This window comes from Thermobia domestica, chromosome 15 (genome assembly GCF_964235325.1).
Source record: "Thermobia domestica chromosome 15, izTheDome1.hap1.1, whole genome shotgun sequence".
Classification (NCBI taxonomy): domain Eukaryota; kingdom Metazoa; phylum Arthropoda; class Insecta; order Zygentoma; family Lepismatidae; genus Thermobia; species Thermobia domestica.
The window spans coordinates 7,271,734-7,291,726 of record NC_137468.1 but is presented as its reverse complement, the minus strand read 5'-3'; the positions used below and the strand labels follow the sequence as shown (position 1 = coordinate 7,291,726).

The 19,993-nt window shown below is 34.8% G+C and overlaps 1 protein-coding gene across 2 annotated transcripts in view; it reads left to right on the top strand.

Annotated features, from left to right (window-relative positions):
- The window catches only part of IA-2 (tyrosine phosphatase IA-2), a 775,584-nt gene that overhangs the window by 161,316 nt on the left and 594,275 nt on the right, over positions 1–19,993 (top strand). For both annotated transcript variants that reach the window (XM_081741273.1, XM_081741272.1), the window contains exons 5-6: positions 5,020–5,104; positions 15,093–15,249. In XM_081741273.1, the coding sequence (XP_081597399.1) occupies positions 5,020–5,104; positions 15,093–15,249 (242 nt within the window). The remainder of the gene's footprint in view (positions 1–5,019; positions 5,105–15,092; positions 15,250–19,993) is intronic.

The following is a 19,993-nucleotide window of genomic DNA, read 5'->3' as shown; positions in this document are numbered from 1 at the left end:
TACCAGCAATCGAAGTGAAGTACTAGTAGTAGGATGTCATATGCTGCGTCAAAGTGAAGTGATAGAGAGATAGAATGTCATAAACTGCGTCAAGATAAAATAATACAATGATAGGATGTCGTGAGCTTCGTCAAGATAAAATAAAAGGTATGTATTTTATCATAAGCTTCATCCAAATGAAATAATACAGATAGACCGTTAGAAGCTGCGTCAAGATAAAGGAACATAAAGGTAGACTCTCATAAGATGTCAAGATGAAATAAAGGATGTAGATTTTGATCATCTGCGTCAAACTGAAATAATGCAGAGATAGATTGTTACGAGCTGCGTCAAGATGAAATAACTGAGATGTAGGTTGCCAGAACCTGCGTCAAAATGAGATAGACTATTAGAAGCTGCGTCAAGATAAATTAATACAGAGGTATACTCTCTTAAGCTGCGTCAAGATAATATAATACAATGGTTGGCTATCATGAACTGTGTCAGGATGAACTAATCGAGATGTAGATTGTCATGAGTTGCGTCAAAATAAAATAATACAGAAGTAGACTGTCTTAAGCTGCGTCAAGAGAAAGTAATACAGAGGTACACTGTCATAAAGTCCATGGAAATGAAATAATGCAGTGGTGGTCTATCATGAGCTCGTCAAGATTAATTGTATCCAGCAGTATTGGATGCGAGTCAGGGGACGTAACTTTCTATAATTTTTAAAGTTGTTTTGATTTGTCCTCCGTAAGTAGTCTTCACTTGTCCTCCGTAAGTATTCTACTTCAACCAGGAATAATACTTAGGCTCAGTGTTTCATTATGAAAGTTATAGAGACACTATTCTCTCAGCATGACTATTTAAGAATAGGGGATTTTAATTTTATGTAATTTTCTAAACCAACTTTTAAAAGTCTTGTCTACGTTGTCTACGGGATTTTGATTCACAGATCTGAACGAGGGTTTGTTGGGTTTGAGTTTCGCATCTATTTTTAGCATTGAGGCTATATGAGACGTGAACCTATTTAAGGTAATGAGTTCAAATTTCATTCAACCGTGAATTGAACCCAAGATCAAAGGCGCGCGTGTCAGCCACTAGAAGAGCAAGGAAGATCCGATCTCTACGAGCTTTGCCATCCATTCGGTGATAGAGAAGTACATTCCATCAAAGATAATACTTCAATTTGATTATTTACCCTGACATGCAATGGTGAATCTAGTCCGGGGCCGGGGCGGCGTAGGCACCCCCTCAGTTTTTGGGTGACAAAAATAATTTAAGCTATTATTTATACATTTTTGAAAGTTCACAGTAAACTCATGATATACCTATCATAGTCTGGATTTTGGCTGCCCCTCCCCCAGTTTTTAAATTCTAGATCCGCCTCTGCCTGACACAGTGTCCATACTTTGAGGGAAATTTTCGTAATCTAGGGAAATATCATAGGTGAATTTAGCAAAAAAAAAAAAAGTCGAAAAGGGAATTTTTCGATAAAACGTGAAAATCTAGGGGAAATTCTTGTGCTGACTGATTTACAATATAAATGCTTAAAATTTTCTTCGTTCATCAAGATCAAACTAACACAATACCAATAGTTTTTTTGTGTGTGCGTGTGTTTAAAGTAGCATAATTTGTGTCTATTTTTGTTTAAAACAGTGGAAGAAGTACTTAAAAAGCAAACGAATAAAATGAATATAATTGGCACTTCTTTTAATATAACTAAATTAATTTTATCACATAACTTCTGTCATAGGAGTTGAACACTCAACAAACTAGGAAAAAAATTAATTAAAAAAAGGTAAAATCTTGTGTCAGTCGAGGGAAATTTTCTTAACGGAAACCCACGAACAGTACCATGACGTTGATAACTAAAGAATAAGGACCTTGAAAGAGTATAACCTTGTACTATACACCTACTAGTGAACTAACGTTATTATTGCTCAATACAAGTATTAATAATAAAATAAATGTCCAGACACAGGAAGTAAGTTTATTGCAATATATAGATCTTACGTTAAGTAACTTCCGTTTTGACAGCACGTGACGTAGTTGCCGGTGCAGCTACGAGATTGTGACCGTGTGCATAAAACAAGGACGACAGAACGTGAACGGAAATCCAATATTAACCTCGAGAGCGAGCATTGGACGAATTCTAAACAGTCAATAACACTCTTTTCCTACAGTTATGGAGCCACAGAAGCTGAAAAAGGCCATTCCTATCTCTTAATGTTTCTTTTTATTTCGTAAATATATTAAATTGCATTTGGTAGTGACTATATTTTTTTTTTCGGTGATGAGAATTAGTAAATTATGACACTACCTTGCTTGGAGTTGAGAGAAATTTTCATTTCGTCGCTCCTATTAGGAAGAAGCACCCAATTGATAGGTGATTTAAAAGGTAGAAGAAAATATTGGAGATTAAAAGAAGAAACTGAAGATCAAGAAACGTAGAAGAAACAGTTTCAGTCTCAAACTTAAAATTAAAAAAAAAAAAAAAAAAAACATTAATCCCAAGCAGCAGTGTTGCCACAATCCTAGCTCTGGAGTGGGCTCAAAAATAGTACCAAATTGAAACAAAAAGGGCTTATACGGTGCAACGTCACAGAACAAATTTTCAAGAGCATTTTTAAGAGTCCAACACACGGTATGAGTAACGTGAGATATACTGACACTTTTGTAAATGTCACAAGTATTTGTTAAATGGTACTGAATTGGGTAGAATTGTACCAGCTTTTTCACAAAAGGGGTTGAAAATTCCAGCGTGGTACCAATGGACCGATGAATGACAAAAAGGGCTGAATTTTGTACAATTGTACCAAGTGTGGCAACACTGATCCCAAGACCTGCAAAAAGACAGAATATTGTAACATTTCGCTAGTGCTGGTATAGGTAGAGCTAGGTTGATAAAATAAGAGTCCAGAATCGACTCCCACTAATAACAACAGTATTTACACAAGTACTTTAGTACAATTTTCTCTATTGTGAGATAGAAATAAAGTAGCCCAAGACCGTGCGGTCAATGACAGGATCTCTACAGAACACCAAAGCAGGCTAAGCAGAGTGGCGTAGGAAACCCCAATGCTCCGAAGCAAGCAATGAGGGGGGATTAAAAATCACAGCATGCCGAAGCAGCATAAGCAACTGGCGTTGGGATCCCAACCAGAGCAACGAAGCAGGCTAAACCAGGAGCAAAGGAATAGCCAAGAGTCCCGCAGCAAACTAGAGGCTTTCAGGTTAGGTTACTCCTAGTGCTCCAAGCAAGCAACAGGAGGGAGGGCAATCGAAGACTGGTGCATGTCCGCTGGATGCTGTCTTATTACATAGGCGTCCTAGAGTGGCGGTGGCCCTGCTGCTGTCCTCTTGTCATATGACTAGTATGAGGTGCTGGTGTTTCGTCGTCTGCTTCTCGTAGTAATCCCACGTGGTATGTAGTACTCCGGTGTAAATACATGTGTTGATGTTTACAAACAGGAACATATGACATTGTTTGCGCACAGAAGCACGTGGTGCATTACAATATTTAATAATAATAAAGAGATGTGATAATGAACATGGTAATATACCTTTAGAATTCGAAGCGCATAGAACTAGATTTTGTAATTAATATAAGGGTATATTGAAGCACCAAAGACCGAGTATCTTTCGTGACTATCAGTATTAATAGTATTTAATAGTATTAATAGTACTAATAGTCTTTCTTTATATTTCATTATTAATATTCCCTTTATAACTGCAACATTATTTTGTTAATTTAAGAAATGGAATCAAGAAATTTTACTGCGGTGGCCCGTTAATTTTACGTCATCGCCTCCAATTTTGCAAATGTTAAATTTCAGTAAATATTTGTTTAAAACGTTACAAAATTCAAATGAAATAGTGTATATCTCTATTGTAACGCTTTGTAGAGAATTTCTTTGTTTTACTGGTATCAATAGCAATTAATTTTCTGATTACGAAATAATCTACCTTTATTGATTCCACCATACCTCTGTTATAAGTAAACTTCATTTATTTAACTGGTTTGTTCCATGTATTTACCTCGCAATCCTTGTTCCAAATAGCAAGTAGTAAACTTCTTTGTTCCTAACATTTGACTAAACTTCTTTGTTACTAACATTTGACCCAACTTCTTTGTTGCTAACATTTGACTAAACGTCTGTATTGCTAACACTTAACTGAACTTTTTTGTTGCTAACATTTGACTAGACTTTTCTGTTGATAACATTTCACTAAACATATTTGTTGATAACATTCGACTAAATCTCTTTGTTGCAAACATTTGACTAGACTTTTCTGTCGATATATTTCACTAAATATTTTTGTTGATAACATTCGACTAAACCTCTTTGTTGCTAACATTTGAATAGACCTTTCTGTCGATAATATTTGACTAAACTTCTTTGTTGCTAACATTTGATTAAGCCTCTTTATTGCTGACATTTCACTAAACATTTTTTGTTGTTAACATTTGACTAGACTTTTTGTTGCTAACATTTGATTAAACCTATTTGTTGCAAACATTTGAATAGACTTTTTGTTGCTAACATTTGACTTAACTTTTGTTGATAACATTTCATTAAACTTCTTTGTTGCTAACATTTGAGTAAACTTTTTGTTGCTAACATTTCACTAAGGCCAAACCCTAACTGCTATGGCTAAAATACGGAAACCAAAGGTGTCTACAAGAAAATATTTGACGTAACCAATATTTAAGTCAAAGTCTATCTTCAAAAGAAGTTTAGTCAAGTTCAAATGATTTCTTCACATCCTGCCTGTGTCCAAAAAATGAACGATAAAAATATTTCAGTTCTAGTCTTTTCTGCTGGACTTCGTTCTGAAATATTGCTGGCTATTAACCTTGAGAAATTAAGAGTTATTGAAAGAAATCCATGATGACTTATTTCTGGTTGTTAACCTTGAGAAAATAAGATTTCTTGAAATAAATCTGTAATTACTTCTATTCAATATTTCTGGCTGTTAACCTTGAGGAATTAAGAATTATTGAAAGAAATTCTTGATTACTTCTATTTTTTACAGGTTGGATCATGATACCGAGATCTGCAATGGATTAGCTGATCAAGATTTGGAGGGAGCTCTTAAAGCTATCGAAGGCGATGAAATGGTAAAATAGTTATACATATTTTTAAATAATTATATTAAAATTTATTTGGTTTGAAATTTAATTTTCAATTTCGATACTTTGTTCTTATCATTTTCATTATTCAGACAAGCTGTCGATAATATTTTTTTCTTTCTGATTTTCAGGCACTATTATGAAGTGAAATGAAATTTTCGTTTTACGCCCCACAATTTTGCCCTTTAGGCTAAATGAGACAGATGAATAATGAAAGTATTTGAGTATGAAGTAATTGATGAAATTAGAATGTGGGAGGAAACGGAAGAACCCCGAGAAAATCCTAACAACGATGGATTGTTACTTGTCCGACTTGGCTGACGAAATCAAAAAAAAAGTTATGAAAATGTCAGAACGTTACAGTAAGACCAATCATTATTTCCACCACAGCAATTGTCTCTAAAAGTACTGTGACGTAACTTGAACAGATAAAAGCAAAAACACCTCCTAAGAAATCTACAAAAATCAGTACAGTACAACCCCTCAAATCCGAACTAATGGGGCTGAAGCCTGTTCGGATTTCGGGGGGGGTTTGGATTACCCGGGAAATAATATTACGTACTTATTTCGTCACTGAATTGGTGGTAAAACAACGACTGAGGTTAGACAGGGTGGCCCAGTGGTCGAAAGGGCAGTGACCTTGACTGGCGGGTGTACACTCATGTCCAAAATGATTGTCGCATATCTATAACTATCTTCTTATAAAAATATAATTAGATAATGATTTAGAATAAGCATTAAGTCTAAAAATGTTAAAACCTTTAAAAAATTAAATTTGTGTGATTAAATCTATTTTTTTTTCATTTTCCAGCTGTAGTTTTTTCTCTCCTGAGAACATGTTCGGATTTGCCGGGTTTTCGGATTTCCGGGGTTCGGATTTGAGGGGTTGTACTGTAATATATATGTAGACACCCGCCATACAGTCAGAAAGTTCTTTGGTGAAGAACTGTTCAGATACGCCCTAATTTGCACTTGCTAGAGACGGCCGTCAGATTACGAAGCTGAAACCGGTTTAAACCGAGATACAGCAATAATAATAATAATAATAATAATAATAATAATAATAATAATAATAATAATAATAATAATAATAATAATAATAATAATAATAGAGGAAGTGCACCAAAAGTGGACCTCCATTTTCTTTCTTCCATAGGATAGGTGCTGACTGCCACGGGTGCTGACTGCCACAGCCAATTATTGGTGCTGACTGCCACGACTTGTTCTGATTACCGATAACAAGGTGCTGACTGCCACGACGGCGTGCTGACTGCCACGAGCCTGGAGAAAAGTAGGCAGTAGCTCCCCCCCCCACTTTAAGTTACAAAGTTCCTCACTAGGTGGAACGACATAAGCTTTGATGTTTATAAAGGGATTATTTTTTTCCGTTATACGTATAATTTGAATATTTCGTTGTTTATATTAATTGTTTCATTGTATTATTTAATGGATCGAGTACTGTAAAGAAAAAAATGATATGTATATATTCACTCTAATAATGTTTTTTAAACTTGCAAATCTTTTAATAATTTTTGTATTAAGAGAAACCAAAACTCGAGAATTGTGTTATATCATTTGAGTTTAAAATGGAGTTTACAACGTCACAGAGAGGAAAACCAGTTTTAATGCACCATGGGTTCCAGTATCATTTCCAGAGAGAATGAAGACGGTAGTGTATGGGTAAGGCAAATGATTTTACTTTTTATTTTCGTTTTTATTCTCAATATTTATTTTTTCTAATTTGTTTCAAACATGTTTGAGAATATTTAGAACAAAAACACTCTTGAAAAGCCTAACAGACCATTGGAATTGACCAAGGACTTGTCCTGGAAGAGGGTAACAGTCCAATGGTATTGTGGATAGAGTGTGCTTTCAATAGCTTTTAAACTTGTTTCATAACTTTTAGAACAGTTTAAGATAATTTCCATTCCAAGTATTAAGAAAAAAAAAAAAAAACTTTTGAAAAACCTAACAGACCATTGGAATTGACCAAGGACTTGTCCTGGAAGAGGGTAACAGTCCAATGGTATTGTGGATAGAGTGTATTTTGAATATTTTTTCAAAAATTGTTTTAAACATGTTTTCGACATTTTAGTATTTTTGGTTCTTTTCAGCTATGTGTGTAAAGAAAGAAGATGGGATGTCCAGGTAAAGTTAAAACTGAAAACGACATTGCACCAAGTCTGCTGAGTAATCACACTTGCACGCCAGATCTCGCAGCTTGCGAAGTAAGAAAACGACTTGCAAACTGTAAGAAAAGGGCCCGAGAGGATGTTCTAACACCTGTGTGTGAAATTTTTAGAGAAGAAATGTCTGTTCCTATAAACCAGGGACTGGATCTTGTTACTACAATTCCATTGTATAGTCAAAGGAAGGGTTATTTAAACAACGCTAGGAGGACGATGCTGGGTATAAAGCAAAACAATTCCACATCTAAAGAGCTAGATTTTCCGGAGGATCTTCTTCGCTTCGAAGATGGAACTTCCTTTCTGCAATATGATAAATTGCAACAGGATAAAAGGATTTTATGTTTTGGATATGATGGTCTGAGGCCAGCGCTGAGGGGCAGCCAGCAGTGGTTTTTGGATGGAACTTTCAAGAGCTACTCGAAACAATTTGCGCAGCTGTACACAGTTCATGCTGACATAGGGAGTTCAAATTATAATACATCAATCGTACCAGTTTTGTACGCACTGCTCCCTGACAAAACAGAAAATACATACAGAGACTTGTTTTCCTTTGTTAGAAGTTGGTCTGAACAACACGATCCTAGTGTGTTGAAAGTGGACTTCGAAAGTGCAGTTATCAATGCATTAAATTCTGTATTTCCAAATTCACAGGTATCTGGCTGCAACTTTCACTTTAACCAAAGCATTTGGCGGAAAGTGCAGGATATAGGTTTGGTGAGCGACTACCTGCACAATGAAGAAGTGCGCCTCCACATCCGTATGTGTGCATCACTGGCACTTATACCTATTGAATTTGTTGATAGTTGGTTGCTTATCATGGAGCAGTGCCCACGTGGAGAAAAAGTTGAAGCCTTCAATGATTACTACACGCAACAATGGCTAGAAAACCCTACCATTCCTGTCAAGACTTGGAACTGCAGCGGCCAGAGGCACCGCACGAACAATGGTGTGGAAGGATGGCACCATCGGCTAAACAATGCAATTTCCAAGACCCTAAAGGAAGATGCAAAATCAAATTATTTTACTTACAACAAAGTTAAATTACAAGTTCCAGCGAAGAAGAGAAAGCTAGCCTACACAAAAGTTGACGACAGGATCCAAGTAATTCTACAAGATTTGCAAATCCATGGTAACTTGCGAAAATGTCTTAGAAGTTTGGGCTACATACATAAATTAGAGTAGTCGTCAGTGTGTATTAGAGTCATTTTTGTAATGATTTTTATATATTAGTATATATCAGTATAAGCCAGTATATATTAGAGGCATTTTTGTAATGATTTTTATATATCAGTATGTCAGTATATATCAGTATAAGCCAGTATATATTAGAGGCATTTTTGTAATGATTTTTATTTTCTTTTTTACTTCACCACGTAGTTGAGTTGAGTTGATTTTAGTTTAGCGTCCCTTTCAGCAGCGAGGCTATATGAGACGTGGACCTACTGATTAACGTGGAATCTGAACCACATGAGCTCCCGCCGGGAATCGAACCCGGGTCTCCCACACTTCACGACGTAGTATTGAACAAGTCTCCTGGACGACGTGTGTACTGAAGAAAGCAAGTGACAAGGTTCCTATCGGAGCCGCCTGAACGTATGGATTAAATGTGGTGTTAAAATTCATCGCGTTTCTTTCATGCTTCTTGGCGTCCGGTAACGTTACGTCTAGCAACTTTCTCTCAGGATCGTGGCAGTCAGCACGCCGTCGTGGCAGTCAGCACCTTGTTATCGGTAATCAGAACAAGTCGTGGCAGTCAGCACCAATAATTGGCTGTGGCAGTCAGCACCCGTGGCAGTCAGCACCCCACCCTTCCATATATCTAAGAAAATATCGATTAGAAAAAAAAAAGCAATTCAGGCTGAAAATAATATGATATGTAATTGCTTTGCTTGTCTTTTTTTCCCATAACAATCAAGGAAAAAATAGGTTGAGAAAAAATGGATTTTCATATGGACTGCATTTTTGGCATTCGAAGAAACTGTTCCAAAACCGTGCCTCTTTAAATTTAGATAAATTTCATAAAGCGAAAACCTGTATTACTTTAAATGAGTTACGTATTTAAGCTAAAAACAATATCCTAAACACTGGGGATTGAAATAAAATGAAATATGAACGTTTAAAAGACTTTATTAGAAGAAATTGAAAAACACATTCCGTAAAGTAAAGAATACACTAAAATTGAACTTAAAACTTAAAGATTCCACATTCTGCTGGCCGAAATGCAATTTGAAAATCTTTTTTAACTCCAGCACAACCTTTCAAATAGATTAAATTTGTAAACTGAAAATGTTTAAACTTAAATATTCTACATTTTACTGGCGGAAGTAGCAAAATCAAAAAGTATTTTTTTAAGCTTCAGAACAATCTTTCAAATAGACTAAACTTGAAAACTGAAACTTTCAAAACTGAAATATTCAACATTCTACTGGTAGAATTAAGAAATCTAAACATTTCTCTTTCTCCAACCTGCTTATTTGGCATTTAAAAAAATGAATTCTCAAACTTCAGAATCGAAACTTCCAAATTAAACGTGATAAATGAAATGTTTCGCATAGTTAAGATTGCTACTGGGGCAAAAGTCACAATATATAAATGACTTTGTCAGTCCCAGCACAATCTACATGGTCCCACTAAGAGCACATGACACAATGTATTCAGAGTTCAACTCTCGTAACACTCGAAACATTTTCAGTGCAGAACATGCGGGTGGCATCGTCATCCGTGGACGGTGTTTTCCCCGGTGGAACGTTTAAAGTTGAGAATGCTGATGCTTCACTTATATCAGAGATTGAGCCACAATCAGAACCGTCTTGCTTGGCTCTTCCTTTCACCTTCAGCGGTGTCTTTTCCTTTCCTGGATCATAGGATCTTGATAATAATTTAACACTACCATGCCCTCGACCACGACATTCTGTTGTTAGTTTCGTCTTCGTTTTGGTCATTTTGGTCCTTTTGAAAATTGTAAATAAATTGCACGAGTCATGAGAATTTAGTATGAAACATATCTTTTACTTTTGCACAACATAGTAGGGGCTCGCTTTAGGATTGACACATTACGATCATACGTGTTTTTACTTTCGCTGCAAATAACTTGTCACTTCTACGTCTAAATTACTAGCTAATTACCTAGAACATACCTCTTACCGTTAAGATTAAATAAATAAATAAATTGTTGGCTCTTTACTAACTATGGAAAGCAATACTTGTTCGTCGGAGCTTCAAAACTTTCAACTCGTCAGATGCTGATTGCAGAACAAAGGATTAACTTATCAACACAGGAACTAGCACTGCATGCAACAGTAACCATAAACTACAATTCAGCGCATTTCTAGCATTCTACGCCAATACCCGGAGCAGCAATTGAGAGGACCCTCTTTATGGACCCGGGCCCGCGTTTGATACAGTTCCTCTACTACTACTACTACTACTACTAATACTACTGACTAATAATAATAATAATAATAATAATTATAATAATAATAATAATAATAATAATAATAATAATGGCTGGTCGCCCTAAGCCCTTCGGGACTTCGTAGAAAGGAGAATATAGTTTAATACTTAGCGAATAATATAGCAGTATATATATTTAAAAAAATATGTGTGTTGCGTTTTGAGAGATGGCTTAATAAAGATTTTAAAAAAATAAAGGAAAAGTTTTTTCTTGAGAACATTGATGAATGGTCAGAATAGAGTAATACAAAATCTGCATTTTACAATCCTCTTAACTTTATGATGCCACGAAAGGGATTATAATCTTGTTTGCATTGTGGTTTATCTCGTACTTTTTTTTGTAGTATTTCAACTGTTTTATTTTTCCATATTATTGTACATTGATTTATCCTCGTATTTCAGTAGATTAAATCCTTTGTTATATATTGAAACACTTTAAATATATACACGTATAAAAAAGTATCCTTAAAACCTCAAAAACAAAACAAACTGCTAATTACCAGAAGCAAATAGATTATGTGCTATTGCTAGAATCTTTATTATTTAGCTGTTAAAAATTTCTTCTTACTAATAATACTTCAATGGAAGGGGGTGTAAGATACTTTTTTTTTGTTTGGTATTAAAATGTTGCAGATGTGGAGCTTTAAAAAAATGCTCCTTCCCTGAAGGAGCACTGAAAAATTCATATTTTTTTACTTTTATCTTTTATTTGAAAAGCAGCTTATTTTCTTCTGGTTTCCAGGACACCAATCCATTAATAGCTTTTGAGTTTTATTAAATTGCTTTTGTTTTAAGATAAATATGCTACCAACAATAATTCTTCTTAAGCATTTTATAAATGTTCCTGAAAGCGAATCGGAACAAGTAGAGATTCTTCTGTGGTTTTTTAAAACATCGTGTGATCTGCTCTTTAAAACTAACGAACATTGCCTTCTTATAAACTTCAATGTATTTCTTTTGCGCTTAATGGTAATTTGGTCAAATTTATTAATTTATAATACCTTGTTATTGAAAATTATTTTTAACATATGCATTTTTGATGCGTTTGAAATATCAAATCATACTTCTGATAAAGTGGATACTTTCAAATATCTAGGATCAGTATTAACAGATGAAAACCATATTCACGAAGAAATTAAATGTCGACTGAAAGCAGGGAATTCGTGTTATTATTCAATTCAAAATATCTTGGCGTCCCGAATTCTGTCGAGGAATTTGAAGCTTATAATATATAAAAAATAATCATGCTTGTTGTGCTGTATAGTTGCGAAACATAGTCGCTTACTCTGAGAAAAGAACGTACACTGAAAGTATTTGAGAACAAGATCCTGACACCAATATTCGGCCCCAAGACAAACGGGAATGGGGAATGCCGAAAATTTCATAACGAGAAACTACACAATTTATACGGTTTAGCAAACATTGTTAGGGGTCATTAAATCTAGAAGTCTCAGGTGGGTAGGTGATGTAGCCAGGGTGGAAGAAAGCAGGAACTCTTTCAAAGTCTTAACTGGAAGATCAATTGGAGAACCATCATTAAGAAAACCAAGGCGCAGATGAGAGGACAATATTAAGATGGATTTCGCAGAGATAGGAATATAAAGTAGAAACTGGATCCAGTTGGGTAAGGACAGAAGTCAGTGGAGAGCTTTTGTGAACGTGGCACTGAACCTTTGGGTTCTATAGGCCATAGAGTTAGTTAGTTAGTTAGTTACACGTACTTTATCTTCAAAAGCATTTCTCATCCTGTACCTTGTTAGACTTTCAAACTATGCCGTGCAGCTATGTTCGTTTGAGTCAACAACCATTGGAACAAAAACGGTAAGAAATAGCAAGTAGTATTCCTTTCATATTGATTCAATGTGCGAAGAACATCTTCCATCTTCTTTCTTTACCCAATATTCAAACCGGAAGTGGTAGAAATCAACCATATCCGGTTTCAAAGTTGATCACTATTGAGCAACAACAGTAGCAGATAACAAGAAACGTTTTTTGGAGTTGATTCATCGTCCTAATAACAGATTTCAGGTTCTCTTTTATCCTTATACTAAAACTGGAAGTGGTAGAAATCAACCATTTCCAGTTTCAAAGTTGATTACTGTTGAACGAAAACGGTATCAGATAACGAGAAGCGGTTTTTTGTTTTTGTTTAGCGTTGATTCGCCGTTCCAAGAATGGGTTTCAGGTTCTCCTTTATCTTTCTACGGAAACCGGAAGTGATAGAAATCAAACATTTCCGGTTTCAAAGTTGATCACTATTGAGCAACAACGGTGGCAGATAACAAGAAACGTTTTTTGGAGTTGATTAATCGTCCCAAAAACAGATTTCAGGTTCTCTTTTATCCTTATATTAAAACCGGAAGTGGTAGAAATAAACCATTTCCAGTTTCAAAGTTGATTACGGTTGAACGGAAAGGGTAACAAATAACGAGAAGCGTTTGTTTGTTTGTTTGTTTGTTTAGCGTTGATTCGCCGTTCCAAGAATGGGTTTCAGGTTCTTCTTTATCCTTCTACGGAAACCGGAAGTGATATAAATCAAACATTTCCGGTTTCAGAGTCCATTACTATTGAACGAAAACGGCAACAAATAACGAGATAAGGCTTTTTTACCGTATATGCATTCAGCGTTCCGAGAATAGGTTTTCTCTCCACGCCTATCTCTCTATACATACCGGAAGTGGTTGATATTACGTTTTCCGATTTTAACGCTGATCATCATAGAACTAAAACGACCATACATAGCGAGAAGCGACAACTTTCGAAGGGTTATGACCGGCCAGGTGATACATGTTCAACTGGGTAATATGTAGTCTGCACTTCGGCTAAAAATCACCATTAGTTTTGAATTTGTAGATTGGAGTTCAATTCTCCTTAATTGAAATAGTTGCATCATGATGGCGGTTCGATATCGAATTACCTGTGTGACTTCACTGGAAATCATACCCACTCAAGGATCACGCACCCAAAGGGACTGACGATACCATTCTTATAAACAGGAGTACTTCTACTATCTAGAATTACACTGATACAACCGTTCCTTATCGAAAACTATACTGATACAACCGTTACTTATCGAAAAGTATACTGATACAACAGTTACTTATCCAAAACTATATTGATACAACCGTTACTTGTTGAAAACTGTAAACAGATACACGGTTACTTATCGAAAACTATAAACTGATGCAACCATTACGTATCGAAAACTATACTGATACAACCGTTACTTACAGAATCTATACTGATACAACCGTTACTTACCGAGATATTTACTATTAAAAACTGTTACTTGTCGAAATCTATATTGATACAACCGTTACTTATTTAGAATTATACTGATACAACCATTGAGCATAGAACAACGAAATTTGATATATTATAGCTTTTTGTTATGCATTCGAATACAGGCAGGTTATTCACTTGCACGAATTCAGTATGTCAGCTGCAAGTTTTTAAAGTTTTTTTTTTAACCCATGATTGTATAGCCATAAAACTTGTCATATGGGAACTCGTCATTGTGATATTCACTTTGGCAGTCCTTTACATCTGCCAGTAAAAAGATTGACTAGCAGGCCAGGTGGGCTTTGGTTGATTGATGGATTGTGCCCACGTGGCCCACTCCGGACAGTATATATATACACCATTCCTCTGCCTGGTTTCATCATACTGACCCTGAAGATGAGAACAATGTATGTTCTCGAAACGTTGGACAACGAACACTTCACCTGCTTGATATGCCGAGAACATATATTGACATATTTCTCTTTGTTATATCAAAACATAAATGACTATGTTTGTGCAACGTTTGTGTTACTTTGATAAAGAAAGACAATTTAGAAAGGCATTACTTTCCTTTGGATAAGATAAAATTGAATCAAGAAAAATGAAAGTAGTATCACTGGCAATTGCATATACAGTAAGTAGACTACAGATCGCCAGAGAATTTCAAACCCTGAATTAGATCACTAAATCAAAATGATTGGCTCCAGGGGCGGATCCAGGACAGACTTCTGGAGGGGGTCTAATACTACTACTTACAGCTACTTTTAAGAGCTCCAAACTTTGGAATGGGTTTTATTTATATATAAAATGAAAGAAAAGTTTTCTCTCCTGTGAGGAGGAGGGGGGGGGGCGATTGCCCCGATCACCCCCCTGGATCCGCCACTGATTGGCTCTCTGTATGTTCGATTATTCTTGATGTTCTATGGACTACACTCAACAGCATATAGACCTGTCATAAAGTGGCCGACAATCATACGCTTTTTTTTTTTAAGTAATATTAAGATGGTTGTTATTTCTCTTCTGTTCATGGTTTATGTTGTTATCTTTTGTAGATGCAAGTTGATCCCCACGATCTAGCCTACGTGAGTTTCACGCCGAGTGAGAACAATCCTCAATCGGAGTTCGCTGATGAGATCTACTACCCACCGATTCAAGAACTAGAAGACGAAGGCAGGCACTTGGCACAGGAACCACGGGAACTTAATGATGGTAAGATTGTTATAATCAGAGTTGAAATTGATTAATTTTAGAAAGGGACATGAGCAGGAGTAACTGTACCGTCTGGTAACCAAAGTGTTTTTCATAAAAAATCTCTTCACGACGCCACTTTTTACTTTCCTTGAGTAACGTAAAAACGATGAGTAATAGACAGTTAGAATATAAGTTACAAATTTGCTACTAAATTTTAGATCGGTTCAAACCAGAAAATTTGTATTATGTGGGTGTTTGTGTGTGGGGTTCATGGCATCACAGTCGCCGGTATTGAAATTTTCACATCCTTTGAAAGATGTTACAACAACTACATAAATTTATTTAATAGAATTTCATAAGTGAACGACATGGTTTAATGTTATTAAAGCGTAATCTGTCCATATTCTCTGCCATCGATTCAGTAAAAAACATTAAGAATTCTATGAAAAAGAGGAAACTTCAAAATGTAAAGTTTGTTAAATCTCAAATTGTGTTATGAATAATATTTCAAACAAAAAAGTTTTTTATCCACGAATTAATAATAAAAAATCATACCGCTGTAAAGAAAATAAAGGGAAAAAAGAAAAAAAGAATAAAATATAAATAAGCTCTACTATGGAAAAGATTGCAAAGTTCCTGAAATAAGAAACTCCACACTACGGTTGTGGAAAAGCTGCCTTGAAATGCATTTCTTTCAACTGGTAGTTCCAGGACCTCCCAAAAGGCAGAATACTTAATTTTTTTTATTGTTTTCGAAAATTCTGCTTGTAAGCGATAGAGGAAGGTAAAAACATTTCAGTAGTTCCGACTTTGTTTAATTTATCGTTTTTATTACTTTTATGTCGAAAATAAGTGGTAGGGCCATTTCTAGGAGTGCCATTATTTCTGAGGCTTTGATCCTGGAAACCTGGGTTCTATTCTCAGTGTGAGTGTATATAACGATCTTACCAAAGGTAGCCGTTAACCTGGTTCGGCTAATAATTTAAGTCAAGTATTTGTGGTAGTAATTATTCACACTTCAAAATATCTTCTGTGAGTACATTTACTTGTATTCTCACCTTTTATACTGAAATTATAAAATGGTGATACGTGTTAAACAGTTTTATTCGTTGATTCTTTATGAACGAATATACACATAGACTGCTTTCCAATCGTACATGTTTGTTAGGTAATTATCAACAACTACATAGCAACGAAATATACAATAATGTATATTTTTTACATATATTAAAAACATTCTTCTTTTGTTATTTTTAAATTAACACTATATCAGGTATAGTGCTTGTGTATGCGCACTTTCTGCCCAAAAATACAAATAATTATCAATTTATACAAATTATCTCGTTATATAAAATGTCGCCCGACGATGGGACTGAATATAAAAGTTACAAGCGAGCTTGGCTTTTATATTTAAGAACCACTGGTCCGTTTATAATAACAATATTCCATAATTACGTCTTTTACATTTTGATCAACCCTCGCATATATATAACATTATTTATTTTCACTCATATAAATATATTTATAATAAATCTTTCATTTCTTTATCATTTATCCTTTATTACATTAATATATATTTTATTATTATTAAAACGTCGTCGCTTATTTATATAACTAACGAAGGGTACGAATTCAAAATAGTAAGAAGCAATTACATTTTCAAACATGAATCACCATGATCAAGGGCGCATTATATAGTAATTACTTAAAATGATATTTTACAGTATGCATTGTATTCATTAGGCGTCAGAGTATAGAAGAATCTTATTCCAGTAGCATATAAGATGGTACATGAAGACAGTTGTCGGATAATTAGCTTGATATAATGAACCTTATTCTTAACATAATCTTTGACAACAAATTCTCAACACAAATTCATATAATATAAATAACCTTTGCTTTTAATCAATTACAAATCGAATTATAATTCTTCACATTAACAAGAGAGAATTAAAATCATTTGAAAATTATCATTGGTTAATGAGAATTAGAGAAAATTAAATTGAATAAAAATAAAATAAATGTTCATGAAAATCTATAGCTGATATGGGTTTAACCCTTACTTCATCAATTGTAGTCAGCTTAAAATCGTATTTGCATATGATTCTAACAAGGTACATTGTACTGCACAATCATGATTAGGTTCCGTACTATTTTGTACATGTATTGCGTCGTGATTCTGATTTTGATACGAAGTGCCATCTCTTGACCTCCAATTACGTCTGTCCACGTAGTTTGCTGTATTCCTGGAATTTCGCCATGTATTTCGATTGTTTTTGTGTCTACTTCGGTTGAGTGACCTGACATAATTATTGTCACGATTGATTAGGTTAGGTTGATTACCAACATATCTTTGCCTATTTTGTTCGTTCTGGTTGCTTGAATTTACTCGGTTTATGTTGTGCTCCGTATCGTTCACACTACGGATATTTAGATTTCGAACAGGTACAAAATGATCTGAATTATTTTTACTTTTACCTACTCCTGCTTGTTGATTCAGAGCATGGTATTGAGTTTCATAACATTGAACAAGCATTAATAAGTGGTTGAAACTCATACACTGTGTAGAAAACAGGATCTGTTGTAACTTGAACGGTAACAAATTTTGAATTGATGCTATGATTCTAGATTCTGATTGCAATGGATTTACGACTTTTAATTCATTGTATGTATTTACAACAAACTCGACAACAGATTTGTGCAAACGAGGATTGAAATGTTGGTTTCTAATCGTGGCATCTCTATTTGCAAGCAAAAAGTCATTTTCATAATTTGCGATTAGCGCTGCTTTAAACTCCTCATACGTACTAACGTGATCTCGTACTGCTTTAAACCATAAAGAACATGGTGGGAGTAATAAATGAGGGATTAATTTCATATATTGTGATCTATCTATACACATTATGTTGCACTCATCCTGGAATCTTTCTAGGAAAGAAGTAGCATTCTCATTACACTTACCACTGAACTTACTCATTGCACGTATTTCACTCATCTTTACGCTTAACTTTACCTTCCTTTTATCATTCCGTGTTCTTCTTGAGTGACAATTCCTACCTATGGCGTGATGTGTAGTTACACCGTCTCTTTTCCGCCCATCTGAACTCCTCAGATGATTTTCTTCCAAAATAATGTCCTCATCAGATACGGGTGAAGGCGAGGTCATCTCTGGCGAGCAAGGGAATTCCACACGATCATTAATCGTGTTATTGGGGTACGTGTTGTCCTTGATCTGTAGTGTCCTAATTTCCTCTTGTAAGATAGCTATCAACTGCGTGTTTGCACGTATCTGATTGGAGTTATCCGTGATCTGGATTTTTTGTTGACGTACAGAAGATTCTATTGCTTCTAAATCCCTTTTTACACCACTGACTTCTTGGATTAGATGGCTGTGACTATCTTGACAATCCTCAGATATTCTTTTTAACTTTTCGTCAAATTGTGAGGTGATGTCATTCATCGCCTGCAGAATAAATTGTTTCGTCTCATCTGACTTCTGCTCCATCGTCTGCTTTATGGCTTCCATATCTTCTTTTCGGCTTTGTTCTTGCCGTTCTAAGAGTAGTAATATTCGGTCTTCTAGTGTCGTTCCTGGTGCTGTACTTGGTTCACCATTATCACTATCACTGATTTCTTTTTCCATTGTTTCCACGTTCATATTTCTTGAGATTATTCTACCACTCCTCAGTCTTGTCAAGTTCGTAGTCATTAACTTTTTTGCAGAAGTAAATTCACCCTTACTTAACTTCGGGAATTGAATTTACAATGTCCCGGGTTCCGGCACCAAAATTTTTATAACGATCTTACCAAAGGTAGCCGTTAACCTGGTTCGGCTAATAATTTAAGTCAAGTATTTGTGGTAGTAATTATTCACACTTCAAAATATCTTCTGTGAGTACATTTACTTGTATTCTCACCTTTTATACTGAAATTATAAAATGGTGATACGTGTTAAACAGTTTTATTCGTTGATTCTTTATGAACGAATATACACATAGACTGCTTTCCAATCGTACATGTTTGTTAGGTAATTATCAACAACTACATAGCAACGAAATATACAATAATGTATATTTTTTACATATATTAAAAACATTCTTCTTTTGTTATTTTTAAATTAACACTGTATCAGGTATAGTGCTTGTGTATGCGCACTTTCTGCCCAAAAACACAAATAATTATCAATTTATACAAATTATCTCGTTATATGTACTAGGTTACGTTTGATTAGCAGAGGATATCTCAAGTGTGCTTAGTTATTTGTTTGCTTTTGTGAAGTTTCTAGTGTACATACATACATACATACACACACACATAAATATATAAATATAAATATATATATATATATATATATATATATATATATATATATATATATATATATATATATATATATATATATATATGGGCGCCCAAAGGAAAGACAGGGCCCCCTGGCTCACGAATATGTATACGTAACATAGCAAACCACGTACATTAAATACCAGAAACACCAGACATAATAGAGCAATAATGGAGATGGCCCCCTAGAAAATTTTCTTCTAGCCCCTATATATATATATATATATATATATATATATATATATATATATATATAAAATAAAAAGCTATTTCTGTAATATTGTAATAAAAAAAAATATATGCCATAAATATGTATCTCAGTTTCTCAGTTTGCATTGACACACTATTATTAAAATGTAATTTATGATTACCTACAAAATAAAATGGTATATTCTTTAGTGTTTTATCCTTTTCATGTTGG